The sequence below is a fragment of the Erinaceus europaeus genome, chromosome 3, assembly GCF_950295315.1.
Source record: "Erinaceus europaeus chromosome 3, mEriEur2.1, whole genome shotgun sequence".
Classification (NCBI taxonomy): domain Eukaryota; kingdom Metazoa; phylum Chordata; class Mammalia; order Eulipotyphla; family Erinaceidae; genus Erinaceus; species Erinaceus europaeus.
Window position 1 is genome coordinate 166,010,507 of NC_080164.1, and position 15,630 is coordinate 166,026,136.

Here is a 15,630-nt window from a genome sequence, read left to right on the forward strand (position 1 = left end):
GATAGCTCTTTATTTCATCCAGGATAGGAAATCAACTTGTGTGTTTGGTTTCTCACACTTGATAGGCTAAAAATGGTACATTCACTAAGCATTTTGAAAACTTTCAAATTGCACTAAAACAATACTTAACCCACCTGTCTTAGTTTTAGTTTCTGGAGTGTTCTACTTCTACAGCAAAAGACAAAAAACATTTCTATCAGAGACGCGTCACTTGATTATGCTTTGTGATTTGTCAACAATAGTGTCCGATTAGGAGCCTTAAAGGTATCACACCTAGAGATCAAAATAACACGGCAGATTTCTGCAGTGCCTCCATGCTTTGTGTTTATACTACTCCTCCCCATCTACTTGGGATGGTTTTAATGGCAGCTGAAACTGTCTAATAATTCACTTCTATGACGACATGACATGACATGACATGACATGACATGCCATGACATGACATGACAATTCAAGGAAGTGAATGTTCCCCTAAGAGCAGCAGAGCCATAGTGACAGTGTTGAATTTGGAAGGAGGGTTGCTGGAAGTTATTTGGGATATATTTCAAATGTTTTTCCGTTTTTGTTTTTGTTTTTCATATAAATTCCTGAGGCTCTGCAGGGGAAGTCAGGTTGGCTCTGTGATGGGCAGGCAGCGCTTCGGCAATGGCAGACCTTGCTCAGCACTGTCAGGAAGACTCAGGAGTAGGGCTGCCACACACGCAGCTGGACCAGACTGTGACCGGGCAGAAAACACGAAAAGAGCTAGTGGGTATTTGAATTTCCTGTATTTTATCTACATGTTTGTTTGTTTGATAAACAAAGAGAAACCAAGAAGTAAGGGGGAGATAGAGGGAAAGAGAGACATTTGCAGCACTGCTTAATCATTTGTCAAGCTTCCCCATCCCCTTGCAGGAGGGGCCAGAAACTTGAATCTGTATCCTTGTGCACTGCAGCATGTGCGCTCTATCTGGTACACCACCACCCAGCTCTTTATTTTAGTCTTCTAACTTGAGTTTTACTTGTTTCAGTCCATTTAAGATGCAAGTCTTTTGAGTTGTGCCATAAAAATATAATTAGTATGTAACAGCTTAGTGTGAAGACAAATAAATTAATATTTCATGACTGGGAGGTATAGCACAGGCTTTGCAAGTCTAAGGCCTGGGGTTCAATCACTGGCACTACACATATCAGAACCAAATAATGCTCTGATCTCTCTTCCCTCATGAAAATAAGTATACATGCATAAAATGTGTACATACATGTAGGTATATTTCAAATACAGAGGAGTAGCATTAACTCCAAATGCTTAAATGTTAAGGGGACAGTGAGTCAGGCTATGCCCATTTCATTTCTTTAATATCACAGGGCATACACACTATATTTAGCATATGTTGAATTTCAGGTCAGTATAGACTAGGACTTTTTTATTTTACTTTTTTACTTCCACTCAGCATTTTCAAGATTATAACAGTTGAAATCATATAATCCTTAGTTAAGAAAAGGAAGTGGGACAGTATAGAAATACTGCTCATGCCAATTTCAGGGGCTCTTACCCAGTTTTCCATATAATGAATTAAATGGACTACTGGTGTCAATAAGGACCTTTCACTCAACATTATATGACGTGATCTAGAAAAATAAAAAGGAGTGATAGCCCACCTGTGCTTTCCTCATGTACACCAGAGGCTCCTTAAGATGCTCGGGAGGTGCAGCAGGGTGAGCAGGTAAAGGAAACCTAGAGGCAAGCAGAGGCGGCTGAAGATTGTCTGCCATTCTGACTGCGCATGTATCTTGTGGATGGAAATCACTTACCTCTGCCGTCCGGCTGTAACAGCATAGCTGCTACAACCTGGTGTGTTTCCGCAGGGTGCGGCGACAGGCTGATGGATCTTACTTAGCTTTCTGATGCATCGACTCTTCATTTCTCCCAGCTTTTCCATGTGATTCTTATCTTACACAGTTGAAACAGCAATGTAGCTGTTACCTTTCACTAGCATCATGTTTTAATACATAGGCCGTACATTTAATAAGACCTAAAAGCTAATGTCTCACATATTTTCTGTTTAAATAACATTACATTTTCATATATATGTGGCGGGTCACCAGATGTATTGCTGGGGCTCACTGCCTGCACCATTTACGGCAGCCGTTTTTTAAAAAATTATTTACCTATTTTATTTCCTTTTGTTGCCCTTGTTGTTTCATTGTTGTAGTTATTGTTGTTATTGATGTCGTCGTTGTTGGATAGGACAGAGAGAAATGGAGAGAGGAGGGAGAGACAGAGAGGGAGAGAGAAAGATAGACACCTGCAGACCTGCTTCACCGCCTGTCCTTATGCTGGTCCTTGTGCTTTGCACCATGTGCGCTTAACCCACTGCGCTACTGCCCGACACCCTACCATTTTTAATAGCTGGTGAGAGACAGAAAGAGAAGGAGACAGCTGAAGTACTGCTCTACTACTTGCAATGCTTCTGCCCTACAGGTGGAGACCAGGAGTTTGCAAATGGGTCCTCGTGCATAGTTGTTTTCGCCGGGCTGGCTTCACGGGCAGGTAACAGACGACCAGGGACTCATGGCTGGGTTGTACGCAGTATCTCTTTATTCATGCAGGACGCAGCACAATCTATACCAAGCTAAGCTAAACTAAAAACTACAAACAATCTTGTCCTTATAAATATACTAGCCCAGTAGGGTGGGAACAGGATGCGACGCAGAGAGGGTGGAAAGAAAAGTGACTGGTGAAAATCAGGGTGTGACAAGGAGAGGGGGCGGAGCAGGCAAGAATTCTACCACTAAACCACCAATGCCCTGGAGGGAGGGTGGTGCTTGTTAACAACAGTTATGTATATAGAATGAAGTGGTTATGTAAATAGAATAGTGCTAAGCAGGGGGGATTAAACTAATGAAATAGAAGGGGTTTTTAGAAGCATACCAACAATTCCCCCTTTCTTTTTAACTAATGGCCATAGTATCAGGATTGTGGGGTGAACAGAAACCTATATCATACAGGCGTTTTCAAAAGAACTGGCATAAGACATGGAAAACAAAATAGGCGAGCAGCAATAACCAGTGTGATGCCAAGGGGAACGTTTCTTGCCTCAAAGGGCAAGGCCTAGCAGGCGAAAGGGCATTTCTTGCCTCTGGGAGCGTTTCATGCCTCTGGGGGCATCTCTTGCCTCAAAGGGCATTTCCTGTCTCTGTGGGCATAACCTAATAAGGAGGGAGAGTTTTCTACCTCTGGGGACAGAGCCTGCAGGTGAGGGAACATGGTCTATAAAGTCTCAAGGCAATTGGCTGAAGTTAGTCTTTGAGAAACACAGCAGCGTGTACCAGTAAGTCTGATGGAGGTGTCAGTCCAAAGTAGATGACCACGGAAGAAAATACCAAGGGATGAAACGCTGCATGTCTGTCTCGATGGGGAATTCAGCCACCAGAATTCTGCTTTTCTGTAGAGAGTGATCTTTGGAGTCTGTGAATCTGTTTCTTCAGGTCGTGCCAGGTCACATCATTGGTTTCCGGGGGTGTGTTGTAGTCATTCCATCTTGTGGGCGATGTCAGAGAACAGGGGTCCAAATGGATTTCCAGGAATTCCATTTGAGTAGATGCTTTTTCATGTGAAGACTTGACAGCTGAAATTCACTTACTTGTCAAACAAAACTTGTAGCAGATTAGAAGTTTACTATAACTTATAACTCCATTATAATTGGAAGTCCTTTCTAGTATGATTTTAAGGTTGTTTAAACAGTTTAAACTCAATAAAATGTGGAAAGGTAAACAGAAGAACCACAGTAGAAGCCTCAGGCATGAGAATAATCAACATAGTCATTGCACTATCTGCCCCGCCCATAACTCATACCGTTTCAGGATTAAACGTTTCAGATTTATGCCAAGACGTAAAAAAAGAAATCAAAGGAGGGAAAAAACAATTTTTTGGATTGTTTCTGGGTGTCTCTAGAAATCATGGCTGCGTCCAGCATTTTTTTTTTAAGTCAATGTCATACAAAAATTCAGTCATTTAAATCACTCTCTTATGAAACAGATCTCACCATGTAGTATCATGAGTCCCCGGAGGGCGTCCTAGTCCAAAAAGCTCTTCAAAATTCCATTTAGGGTGCTTCTGACTATTCCTGCTGTATTGCTTCAGGCACCCATTTTTAAAAGTGTCTTCCCATCGAAGAAAGAATCCAATCAGGAGAGTAGAACTAACCACGTGTCTCCATTCTTGGGGACTGCCAGGGTACTCGAGAATGCTCCTCAAATTAGAGTAGTCCTTCTCCATGGGAAACATGCGAGAAGTCCAGAAAGTCCCAGTGGAAATCCCCATGCATGTCCCAAGGTCTACAATCACGGTCATAAAGAACCAAATTGTGGCCCGGAGCAAAATGTAGTCCTTTTCCTCAGGAAACATGGGAGAGGGAATCCAGAAAGTCCAAGGAGAAATCTCCGTGCATCTCCCAAGCTCTATGATTAGGGTCACAAGAAACCAAAGTTCCCGGTCAGGGAAACAAAGTGTGGCCCAGAGCAAAATGTTCCAGAGACAGAGTAACTGTCTCATGATGAAACAGTAGAAGCTTTGGCAAACCTCTTCATAAGTAGAAGAGAAGACCATAGTGCATAGGTAGGCAAAGTCTTCACTTATCTGGGAGTTGCGCAGGTCCGGTCCCACGTTGTAGGCGCCATATGTTGTTTTCGCCGGGCTGGCTTCACAGGTGGGTAACAGACGACCAGGGACTCATGGCTGGGTTGTACGCAGTATCTCTTTATTCATGCAGGACGCAGCACAATCTATACCAAGCTAAGCTAAACTAAAAACTACAAACAATCTTGTCCTTATAAATATACTAACCCAGTAGGGTGGGAACAGGATGCGACGCAGAGAGGGTGGAGAGAAAAGTGACTGGTGAAAATCAGGGTGTGACAAGGAGAGGGGGCGGAGCAGGCAAGAATTCTACCACTGAACCACCAATGCCCTGGAGGGAGGGTGGTGCTTGTTAACAACAGTTATGTATATAGAATGAAGTGGTTATGTAAATAGAATAGTGCTAAGCAGGGGGGATTAAACTAATGAAATAGAAGGGGTTTTTAGATGCATACCAACAGTGCATGGCATGCTGTGCTCCATCAGGTGAACCTCTACCTGAGCCCAAAGTGTGCTGTTTTTAAGAAGCAGGCTTATTTATCCAACAGATATTTGAGCCACTCTTGGTACAAAGTATAATGATTGTACATAAAACAATAATCACTATCTCCATGTACCTGGTATTCTAGTGATAAAGGTAGTAATTACTAAAAGCAACAAACAGAATATCAGATAGTAATAAGTTCCATGAGAAAATGAGGCAGAAGGAATCTGAATAGATAGGGAAGGCAAGTAGGAGGGATCCTTCATTCATTTATAAGCCTTAAAAAAAAAAAAAACTTTACACGTGCTTGTTTGTTTATTCTTTTGACAAGACACTACTCAGCTCTGGCTTTTGGTGGTTTTGGTGTTTGGTGGTGCCAGGGACTAAACCTGGGACCTCTGAGCCTCAGGCATCAAGTTCTGCTCAAGACCTCTGTGCTATCTCCCCAGAGAATGAGGAGGCTCAGATATGAACGCATGACTGAAGTGGGACCAACCATGCAAATATCTGGGTGAAGGATATTCTGGGTAAGGAATTTTACAGAAGGGGCCGGGTGTTGACGCACCTCGTTGAGTGCACATGCCACAGTGTGCAAGAACCTGGGTGTCAGCCCCTTGATCAGCCTGCAGGATGAAAAGTTTGCGAGTGGTGAAGCAGTGTTGCAGGTGTCTCTCTGTCTCTCTCCTTCTCTATCACCCCTTTCTCACTTGATTTCTGGATTTCTCTACCAGTAAGTAAATAAAGATAATAAAAAAAAATTTAAGAATCTGACTTTAAAAAAAAGGAATTTTATAGAGAAACATCAAGTACTATGCCTCACAAAACAATTTTCAAGAAAACATTAATACACAATAAAGTAATCATCATTAATATCTCCTCAGATGAGAACTTATGTTTGTATTTACACAAAACAGATCCAAACAGAGACAGTGACACTGAAATGATAGGCTATCAATGTGATTCAAAGAGATAATTCACCACGTTCACCTTAGTCAGCCTACAGCAGCACTGCTACAGATTGTGAATTGAAAACCTTCTGTGTCCTGGTAAACACAGATTCCTTTGGGGACTAGTTACCAGCCAACTTCAACAGATAGAACCTCTATCTGATATTATTTAAAAGTTCAAAAATCAGCTTGGAGGAGGGTGATGAGTGCCACAGCAAATACTAACTTTGAAAACCTGTATCTAAGCACAGATCCACAGGCCCTCATTTGAGCTGCCTTATTTTAAAACCAGTGCTGGTAAACTGGTCACCTTGCTTCTGAGTTAACAGCAGGTTAGACGAGGCAGGTAGAAAGAGGGAATATTTGAGACTAGAGATAAGATGCTAGAGATATAAATACACTGACAGCAGACAGACACACACATGCACGCATGCACACACGCCAGGATTATTCCATTAGACTACAAGTTCCATGATGGGGGGACACTGTGTCTTTTGTTCTACACTATTCTCAGTGTGTAGCACAGTAGTGGTACGTGGTAGGTCGTACTGAGTAACAGAATACTTAAACAGTTAACATTCTAGGTCTTTATATTTTTGCAATGATAACCTCAACAGACTCTCAGGAAAAGTCCGGATAAACAAAAACAGTGATGTTATTAATAATGATACCAATTTAACACACACACACACACACACACACACACACACACATACACACACACACACGTAAGTTTGGAATGGTGACTTTACAAAGACAGAAAAAGGATAATATACAAAATATCAACAACAATAAATGTGGGTTCTGCTTTTGTTATCTAAAATACTATTATATGAGAAATACCTCATTTTCTAGTTACACTCTTTAATGAATTGTTAGTAGGATATTTGGTGCTTAAAATATTTATCATTAATTCTCTGGTAAGATTAATTTCTTAAAGTGTTAGCTTATTTAAAAGGTTATGTAAGTACTAATAAGAAATAATAATACAAACAATGACCCCAGAAATACTACACTCAGTTGCTTACAAGCTGTATGTAACAAAACATGACAGAACTCAAGAGAAGTGGGGAAAACTCACATGTTCAGTTCATTATAAACAGCATTCTGAAGTTTTTTCTCCCAACCTGTTTTTTAAAAATAATAAAATATGTTAACACATTAGTTTAAAACAAATACACTTTATAATTCAATTTATTTCACAAAAATGGATATTTTAACAAAAGTTAAACACCATCAAAAATGAGGTAAATTATAGCATAATATTTTCTTGTGAAAGAACTTTTCTCAGCTGCCAACTGCTATGTAAAGCATCACTAAGGGAGTATTTCCTGTATCACTTGACTAACAACTAGTATCAAGTCATCAATATCACATTCCTTTATATATATATATATATATATATATATATATATATATATATATATATATATATGTATATTTATTTATTCCCTTTTATTGCCCCTGTTGTTTTATTGTTGTAGTTATTATTGATGCCCTTGTTGTTGGATAGGATACAGAGAAATGGAGAGAGGAGGGAAGGCAGAGATAGGGAAAAAAAGATGGACACCTACAGACCGGCTTCACCACCTGTGAAGCAACTCCCCTGCAGGTGGGGATTCGGGGGCTCGAACCAGGATCCTTATGCTGGTCCTTGTGCCTTGCGCCACCTGGCTTAACCCGCTACACTACCGCACGACTGTCCCTCCCTTTTTTTTTTTTTTTTTTAAATGTGGGCTAGGTCCTCATCCATGCATGATACTACCACCGTGAGCCAATTTGTATCCTTTGGGGGATGAGAGAGGGAAAGAAAGAGAGAGAGGGAGAGAAGAAAAAGAGGAGGAGAAGGAAGAAGAGGGCAAGGAGGAGAAAAAGGAGGAGGAGGAGAAGAAGAGGAGGGTGGCGAAACACCCTAGCTTGATTCCACTATTGATGGAGCTTCTCCGGCGCCATCTATGGTACAATCAAAGGCTGCTGGGGTTCAAATCGAGGGCTCCGAATAGCAAGGATCATGCTCCATAGGCTAAACTGTCCCCGGGCTCTACTGCTGTACTACTTTTAAGTAAAACAATGACACCATATTTTCGAGATGGGAGGAACTTATCCTTCTTTCATTACTAAGTTGCTCAGTGATTGCCCAAGTCTTTGGCTCCTGAGTTATTGATGTTATGAGGGTTGTGTCAGGAAACAGGCAGGCACTTGACAAAGACAGTTCACAGTGATTACGTTACAATTAACTAGTTGGCAAACTCCTAAACAACAGAAACTGCTAACTACTTGGGATTATCTGGATGAGCAAACCACTTTACTCCTTAGTTCCTATGTGCAAAAGCTAGTGGGGAACCTTTCCTTTTGGTCCCCCCACCAAAAAAAAATATTTGAAAATGTAGGAAAGAGGAGAGAAGAAAAGTGTGGAAGAAAAGTAAAATACAAGATACCTAAGTAAATTATCAACACAGGTGCCAGGTGGTGGTGTTTACAAGGACCCGGGTTCAAGCCCCTGGTCCCCACCTGCAAGGGGAAAACTTCACAAGTGGTGAAGCAGGGCTGCAGGAGTCTCTCTTCTCTCTCCCTCTCTCCTCCCCGCATCTTGATTTCTCTTTATCTCTACCCAAAATAAGTAAATATATACATAATTTTTTAAAAGAAAGAAATTATTAATACAGGTTGTATTTTGGCCATGAAGCTGAAAAGTATTTAGTTATTCCCACAGTGCTTATGAATTTTTGCAGGATTCTATTCAAATATCTGACCAGTTCTGAACATATATAAAATCACTGGAACTAAACCACTCCAGACTTATTTATTCGGGGGGAAAGGGGAGAGAGAGAAAGATAGCACAGCACAGAAGCTTCCTCCAATACTGTGGAGTGGGGCTTAAGCCTAGATGATTCACAAGCATGACAAAGTAGACACACTATCCAGGAGAGCTATCTTGCTGGTTCTGATACTTCTAATTCTATAGTTTCTTCTACTAGAAAACTAGACACAGTCTGTATTACACAATTTTGAATACTGGGTATTAAACAAGTCCTCCACATAAAGTTTTCTTTATTTTGCTTTAGAGTTAGGGGAGCAAAGCAACTTACAAACCTGTTATCTTAAAGAATTCCTTTATATCTTCTTTAAGTGATTCAAGTTTAATCTCGGGTCTCTGAAGACTGGCCTAATTTTAGAAAAGAAGAAGACAGAGGTCAAAAGTCACTTAGCTTGATATTTAATGCTTAGAATGTTTTTTTTTTAAAGAGTATCCAAAATGTGCATATTATTTAGGGGGGGGGAAACATTTGAGGTTAGAGTACCTTAAAATTATCTGAAATTTTTAAGAGTAGACTTTTTTCTTCAAAGAGATCTGTGAAAATATAATACAAGTGTTTGCATACTCAAAATACAAACACTTGAATCTTAAGGGAACTTCACATCTTCATCTGGGGTTTTTATCTTCACGAATCCTTCACATCTGTTTTTCTAGTAGGAAAAAAATACTTAGATTTTTCACTCTATTAATATTAAATCCAACACATGCAGCACCGCACCTACAACTAATTATCAGAAACCCAATTGCATTCATATAAGTGGATCTTTGAGTTTTTTGTTTTGTTTTGTTTTTGATTTTTGCCTCCAGGCTTGGTGCCTGCACTAGGAATTCCCTGTTCCTGGAGGCTATTTTTCCCCTTTTGTTGCCCTTGTTGTTTTATCCTTAACGTGGCTATTATTCTTGTTGTTATTAATGTCACTGTTGTTGGATAGGACAGAGAGAAATGGAGAGAGAAGGGGAAGACAGAGAGGGGAGAACCTTTGAATAGTGTTTTCCTACTTGGGTTTGCTGCTTGTCATAAACCTGTCTTTGTTGTGAATATTTATTTTTAAAAAATACATAACACTACTAGCTCACAAATATTTATTAGTGGCTCCTTCATCTTCAAATACAGATTTTCAGTAGAAAACTACAGTGGATTTACTGGTAATGATGTACCCAATTTGTAATGCGTTGATTACTTTTAAAGTGTTGATATTTCATGGCCTTCATTTCTCTATCAAATTCTAGAAACTTATTTCTTCAGAAGTCATTTCTAGTAGGGTAGCTCAAAAGCATTACAAACCTAAGAAATTAAAAAAAAAAAAAACTTTCTACTCACTACCTTAACCCTGACTTTCTATTTTTTAATCCTCATCACTGTAATTATCATACACCAGATCTCTGAAGTCAGAAATCTAGTTATCTCCAGTTCTACTACAGAACTCAATCCTTTTATGAGATGACAACAGTTAGTATGTGGTGATATTTGGTTTATGTGTTTGTTTTTTTAATTTCCCTGACTTCCACATAAAAACAGAAGAAAGTAGATAGCAAAAGCAAAACTCCATGGAAAGTAATCTTTTTTTGTTTTTTTTTAAATATTTTTTATTATTATCTTTATTTACTTGTTGGATAGAGACAGCCAGAAATCAAGAGGGCCGGGGAGATAAAGAGGGAGAGAGAAAGAGAGACACCTGCAGCACTGCTTCACCACTTGTGAAGTTTTCCCCATGCAGGTGGGGGCCAGGGGCTTGACTGAACTCAGGACCTTGTGCACTATAACATGTGCACTTAACCAGGTGTACCACCACCCAGCCCCCAGAAAAGTAATTATAACAAACTTGATAAGACATACCCCACAAACCTAAAATACAAGCAGCTAAGGACACACCTACAGCTTCACAACCTCTGTGGTATTAGCAACTTGTGCAGAAAGAAATGGAAACAAACAGTGAGCTGTCGACAGGTGTAATAATGCCATGATAGCCAACAAGTATTCACTGTACAGCTGCTAAGTCTACATTAGAGCAGAGGCTAGAGCAATGGGAATGGGGTGTGGCCGGGGTGAATCCAATAGAGCAGATGACAGCTGACCTAGCTGTCATGACCTAGACCAAACTAGCACCTGTGAATTAAAGAACTGGATTCCCTTTCTAGACAAGGTCATGCTGAGGGGGGGAAAAATGTTGACAAAGTTGAGTGTAACAAAGGACCAACTTATTGCCTTGAAAAGTGGCAAGAAAAAAAGAGAAGATGGTGGGCCAGGTGGTGGAACAGTACTAAGCTCAAGGACTCACAGAAGGAACCAGGTTCAAGCCCCTGGCTCCCCACCTGCAGAGGGGGATGCTTCATGAGCAGTGAGGCAGGTCTGCAGATGTCTCTCTCTCCCTCTATATCTCCTCCTCCCCTCTCAATTTCTCTTTGTTCTATCCAATAACAACAACAACAACAACAAAAACAAAAAAGGTGTGGAGGAGCAGTAGATTTATAGTGCTGGCACTGAGCCCCAGTGATACATGGAGGCAAAAAAAAGAAAAGAAAAGAACAAGAAAAAGAAAGTATTTATCTTGTCTTTCCTATAGGAATTGTACCACTGGCTAGCCAAATAGTAGGTGACCAGAAATGACTCTTTATAAAAATATTTTAGCTAGTAATTAAAATGGACAGGAGAAGCTAGTATCAGTTATAATTAGAATATCACCACCTGTAGCTTCTAATTCTAGATACTGAGCAGAAACATCTATCAACAAGGCAAAAGGCAAGCAGGCACTGTGTGCTTCTCAATGAAAGAACGCTCTGCTGCCAATAGCTGTGCCACAGAGATGACACCCCAATTGTGTTCAAGTCTTCAGGCTCAACTGTCAATTTAGTAGATGTCCAAAGGGCCAGGAATGTGTCCACATTCGATACGCAAGAGTTAGGCAACCAGAAAAATCCAAGATGTGAGCAGTTCTAAAGGTCAAATGGCTCAGCTCCCCAATGATAAACTGCAAGGAAAAATAAGAGAAGGGGAGTCGGGCGGTAGCACAGCAGGTTAAGTGCACATGGCACAAAGATCAAGGACGGGCAAGAGGATCCAGGTTCGAGCCCTTGGCTCCCCACCTGCCGGGGGCTCGCTTCAGAGGCGGTGAAGCAGGTCTGCGAGTGTTTATCTTTCTCTCCCCCTCTCTGTTTTCCCCTCATCTCTCCATTTCTCTCTGTCCTATACAACAACTACGACATCAGTAACAACAACAACAATAACTACAACAACAATAAAAAGGGCAACAAAAGGGAAAATTAAAAAAATATAAAAAAAAGAAAAAAGAGAAATAAGGGAAGATGATAACACTTGTAGATTTAAGGACTTTAAAGGCATGATTTTTTAAAGCCATTTTCTAATTATGACTTGCATTTATTTGTTAGTTTATATTTTTGTCATCTTCCAGATTTTACCATATAGGAAGAATGAGACAGGGAGGCAAAGACATACACACACACACACACACACACAGAGAGAGAGAGAGAGAGAGACACTACAGCTTCCTTCAGTATGGTGGGGCCAGACTCAGACTTGGGTTGTGTACTTGACAAAGAAGTGAACTATCCAGGGAACAGCCTGCTTTTTATTGTAATCACTCTCCTGCATACTTTGAGTAACCGAAGGAGTATCCCCAGACATACGTAGTCTTGCTAAATTAAAAATAGCTCTTTTATAATCCTTGACAAATCTAAACCCCTCCTAACATGTATCATCTTATTTTTTCTATTTATTTATTTGGGTAGAGACAAAGAGAAATCAAGAGGGGAGTGGGGAAAGCAGGAGAGAGACAGAGACCTGTAGCCCTCCTTCACCACTTGTGAAGCTTTCCCCCTGCACTTGGGGGCCGGGGGCTTGAACCAGGGTCCTTGTGCATTATAGCATGTGAGCTCAACCAGGTGCGCCACCACCGGCCCCTCATTTTGTTTCTCTAGAATTGCCTACAGCAGCAGAAAGCTTCTGCTTAAGTCTTCTTGCTGCTGCAACACTGGGAATTCACTTGCATTTTTCCCATCTTAGTGCCATCCAAGCCTTCTCCATTCTCAGCCATTTCCTTTCAGCATATTTAAACTCTAGTATATGCCTATTCGCATGCATCCTTCTTTCAACGATTACTGAACACTTTTTAGGTACTAGTTGCTGGATACAAAAAGAAAAATAAGACACAGTCTGACCTTCCTCACTATTAAGAAACTTACAATATACTGAAGGATGTAAACAAAAATCTAAGGAAAAGAATGGTAAGAAAGGATTATAATGTCTTTCCCCAGACCAGTCCCCAGACATTTGGTTGTCGTTCTCTCTGGAACAACTAGAGAAGAGAAGATGTGAAATTGGGTGCCCCCTCCCACCTTTCCTCATCATTTGAATCTTCCTTAATCTGTAGAATAGATTTCTTTCTGTAATCCTAGTAACCCTAGTGGGTATAGCCCTAGTTTAGACAGGAGTCAGTCTGATTCTCAAAATGGATGCCTTGGCTCTGTGCAAGCTGACCATGCCTGAGGCTCAGTCTGTGTTGTCCAACTCCAGCCCTGCTCTGGTTTCTCTCGCCCCAGGATTGCTCCCTCACTGGCTTTCTTTGCTGACTTCTCCAAGCTGACCTACTTCTCAGCCACACTGCCTTACTTCACATTTTTACATCCTAGCATCCTTTTACAATATGATTTATGGTTCACATTTAGTAACCAGTCTCCTTCCTCTCATTTCAACTTGGCCTTCGTTAATATAAGGACACTATGTGACCTTCTCTAAACAATTCAGTGCCAAAATAAAACGTGAAGGGGTACACATGCTTACACAAAGCAAACCCATATTTTGTTAGCTATCTCTCTCTCAAATACACTAATTCTGTGGAGCTAACAAGCTTCCTAATTTTGAAATTCCACACACAATAAATCATTACTTAATTGTTTTACTTTCCAAAATTAAAGGACATTACAGTAGACAAGGAGGGTATTGGTAAGTCTGCCGACATTCTCTGGTTCACACCAATACACACACATACACAAACCGCTGGGTTATTCATTTGTATTTCAGTTGGAGTTTTCCAGTTTGGAACTCCCCTTGTATTTGTTAAATCACACTCTAAAAAGGAAAATAAAGCAAGAAAGGATAATAATTTCTAATCATGGGAAAGACCTCTCAAGACCAACCTACATTCTACCCAAGTCTCACAGAAAATGGATTTAAATCAATTTACTCTTTATTTCCCTAAAATAACACATGGATCTCAGTATATTCTCTCCTTTCATGATCCCTAAATTCTCCATAAGTGATATACCTTTTTTTTTTTAACCTGGTATATCTTGTGAGGATAAAAATAGCAAGTAATAGATCTTAGTGTAGCTTTGTCTGCTTTTGAGAAAGGAGCACAAGCACTAAAGTGCTCTGGTGCTCTAGACTGCGACAGTGTCTGCTCACTCACATCATTCCTTCTTTCTCCAAAGCCGCTCTTCCTCTAGGACCCTTCCTTTCCCAATCCCATTATTTATAATAGCAATCTATGCAACAAGAATTATTAAACACTTAATGGAATGGAAATAACATTTCAGGTTTTACACAGCGTCCACTTTAAAAACAAATAATGCATGATAACACAATGTAACAATGCTGAACTGGTGAAGACATTAAATTGAGAATTCGATTATTGTTCCAGCCTCTAGAGGATGACTGAGTAAATTCAATTGTAAGATGCTGATTGACTTCATAATAAAGTAACTCAAGAAAAATCCAAAAATGAAAAATACAGAGGCTGGGAGAGGATTCATCTGTATAGTGCCCACTTTACCGTGTGAGAGGACTGCATTCAAGCCCCGGCACCACTTGCAAGCACTGTGCATGGCACCGGAGGAAGACTCAGGAATGGTGAAGCAGCGGTGTAGTGTCGCTCCTTCTCTGTATCTCTCACTGGGCGTACTGGAATGGAACAGGCACAAAGCCCAGGTGCCCAAAATAAAGAAATAAAGTAACTGTTCTATAGAAATACAAAAGTTGGGAGTCGGGCGGTAGCACAGTGGTTAAGCATAGGTGGCGCAAAGTAAGGACCGGTAAGGATCCCAGTTCGAGGCCCTGGCTCCCCACCTTCACAGGCGGTGAAGCAGGTCTGCAGGTGTCTGTCTTTCTCTCCCCTCTCCCCCTCTCTTTCTTTCCCTCCTCTCTCCATTTCTCTCTGTCCTATCCAACACGACGTCATCAATAAGAACAACACTAACTACTACTACAACAACAACAACAACAACAACAATAATAATGATAATAATAATAAAACCCAAGGGCAACAAAAGGGAAAATAAATAAATATAAAAATACACATATATTTTAAAAATTACAAAAGTCAGGGGGCAGGCAGTAGCACGGGGGTTGAGTTCACATGGCGCCAAGCGTGAAAACCGGCGTAAGAATCCAGGTTCTTGGGAGTCCGGCGGTGGTGCAAAGCGCAAGGACCGGGTAAGGATCGCGGTTCGAGCCCCCGGCTCCCCACCTGCAAGTGATTCGCTTCACAGGCAGTGAAGCAAGTTTGCAGGTGTCTGTCTTTATCTCCCCCCCTCTGTCTTCCCCTCCCCTCTCCATTTCTGTCTGTCCTGTCTAACGATGACATAAATAAAAATAACAATAATAACTACAACAACAATGAAAAAAACCAACAAGGGCAACAAAGGGGAAAATAAATTTTAAAAAGTTAAAAAAAAAAAGAATCCAAGTGCCAGCCTGCAGGGGGGTCGCTTGACAGGCAGTGAAGCAGGTCTGCAGGAGTTTATC

General features: G+C 40.7%; 1 protein-coding gene across 4 annotated transcripts in view; it reads right to left on the reverse strand.

The window, feature by feature from the left end:
- TBC1D19 (TBC1 domain family member 19) overlaps positions 1 to 15,630 on the reverse strand; it is a 131,934-nt gene that overhangs the window by 91,803 nt on the left and 24,501 nt on the right. For 2 of the 4 annotated variants that reach the window (XM_060188245.1, XM_060188244.1), the window contains 4 exons: positions 9,355 to 9,520; positions 9,146 to 9,218; positions 7,134 to 7,179; positions 1,642 to 1,717 (listed from right to left, as the gene is read on the reverse strand). In XM_060188245.1, coding sequence (XP_060044228.1) covers positions 1,642 to 1,717; positions 7,134 to 7,135 — 78 coding nt within the window. In that variant the 5' untranslated portion in view covers positions 7,136 to 7,179; positions 9,146 to 9,218; positions 9,355 to 9,520. Of the gene's footprint in view, positions 1 to 1,641; positions 1,718 to 5,670; positions 5,729 to 7,133; positions 7,180 to 9,145; positions 9,219 to 9,354; positions 9,521 to 15,630 lie in introns of all 4 variants that reach the window. The other 2 variants (XM_060188246.1, XM_007535045.3) reach the window with 2 other exon arrangements.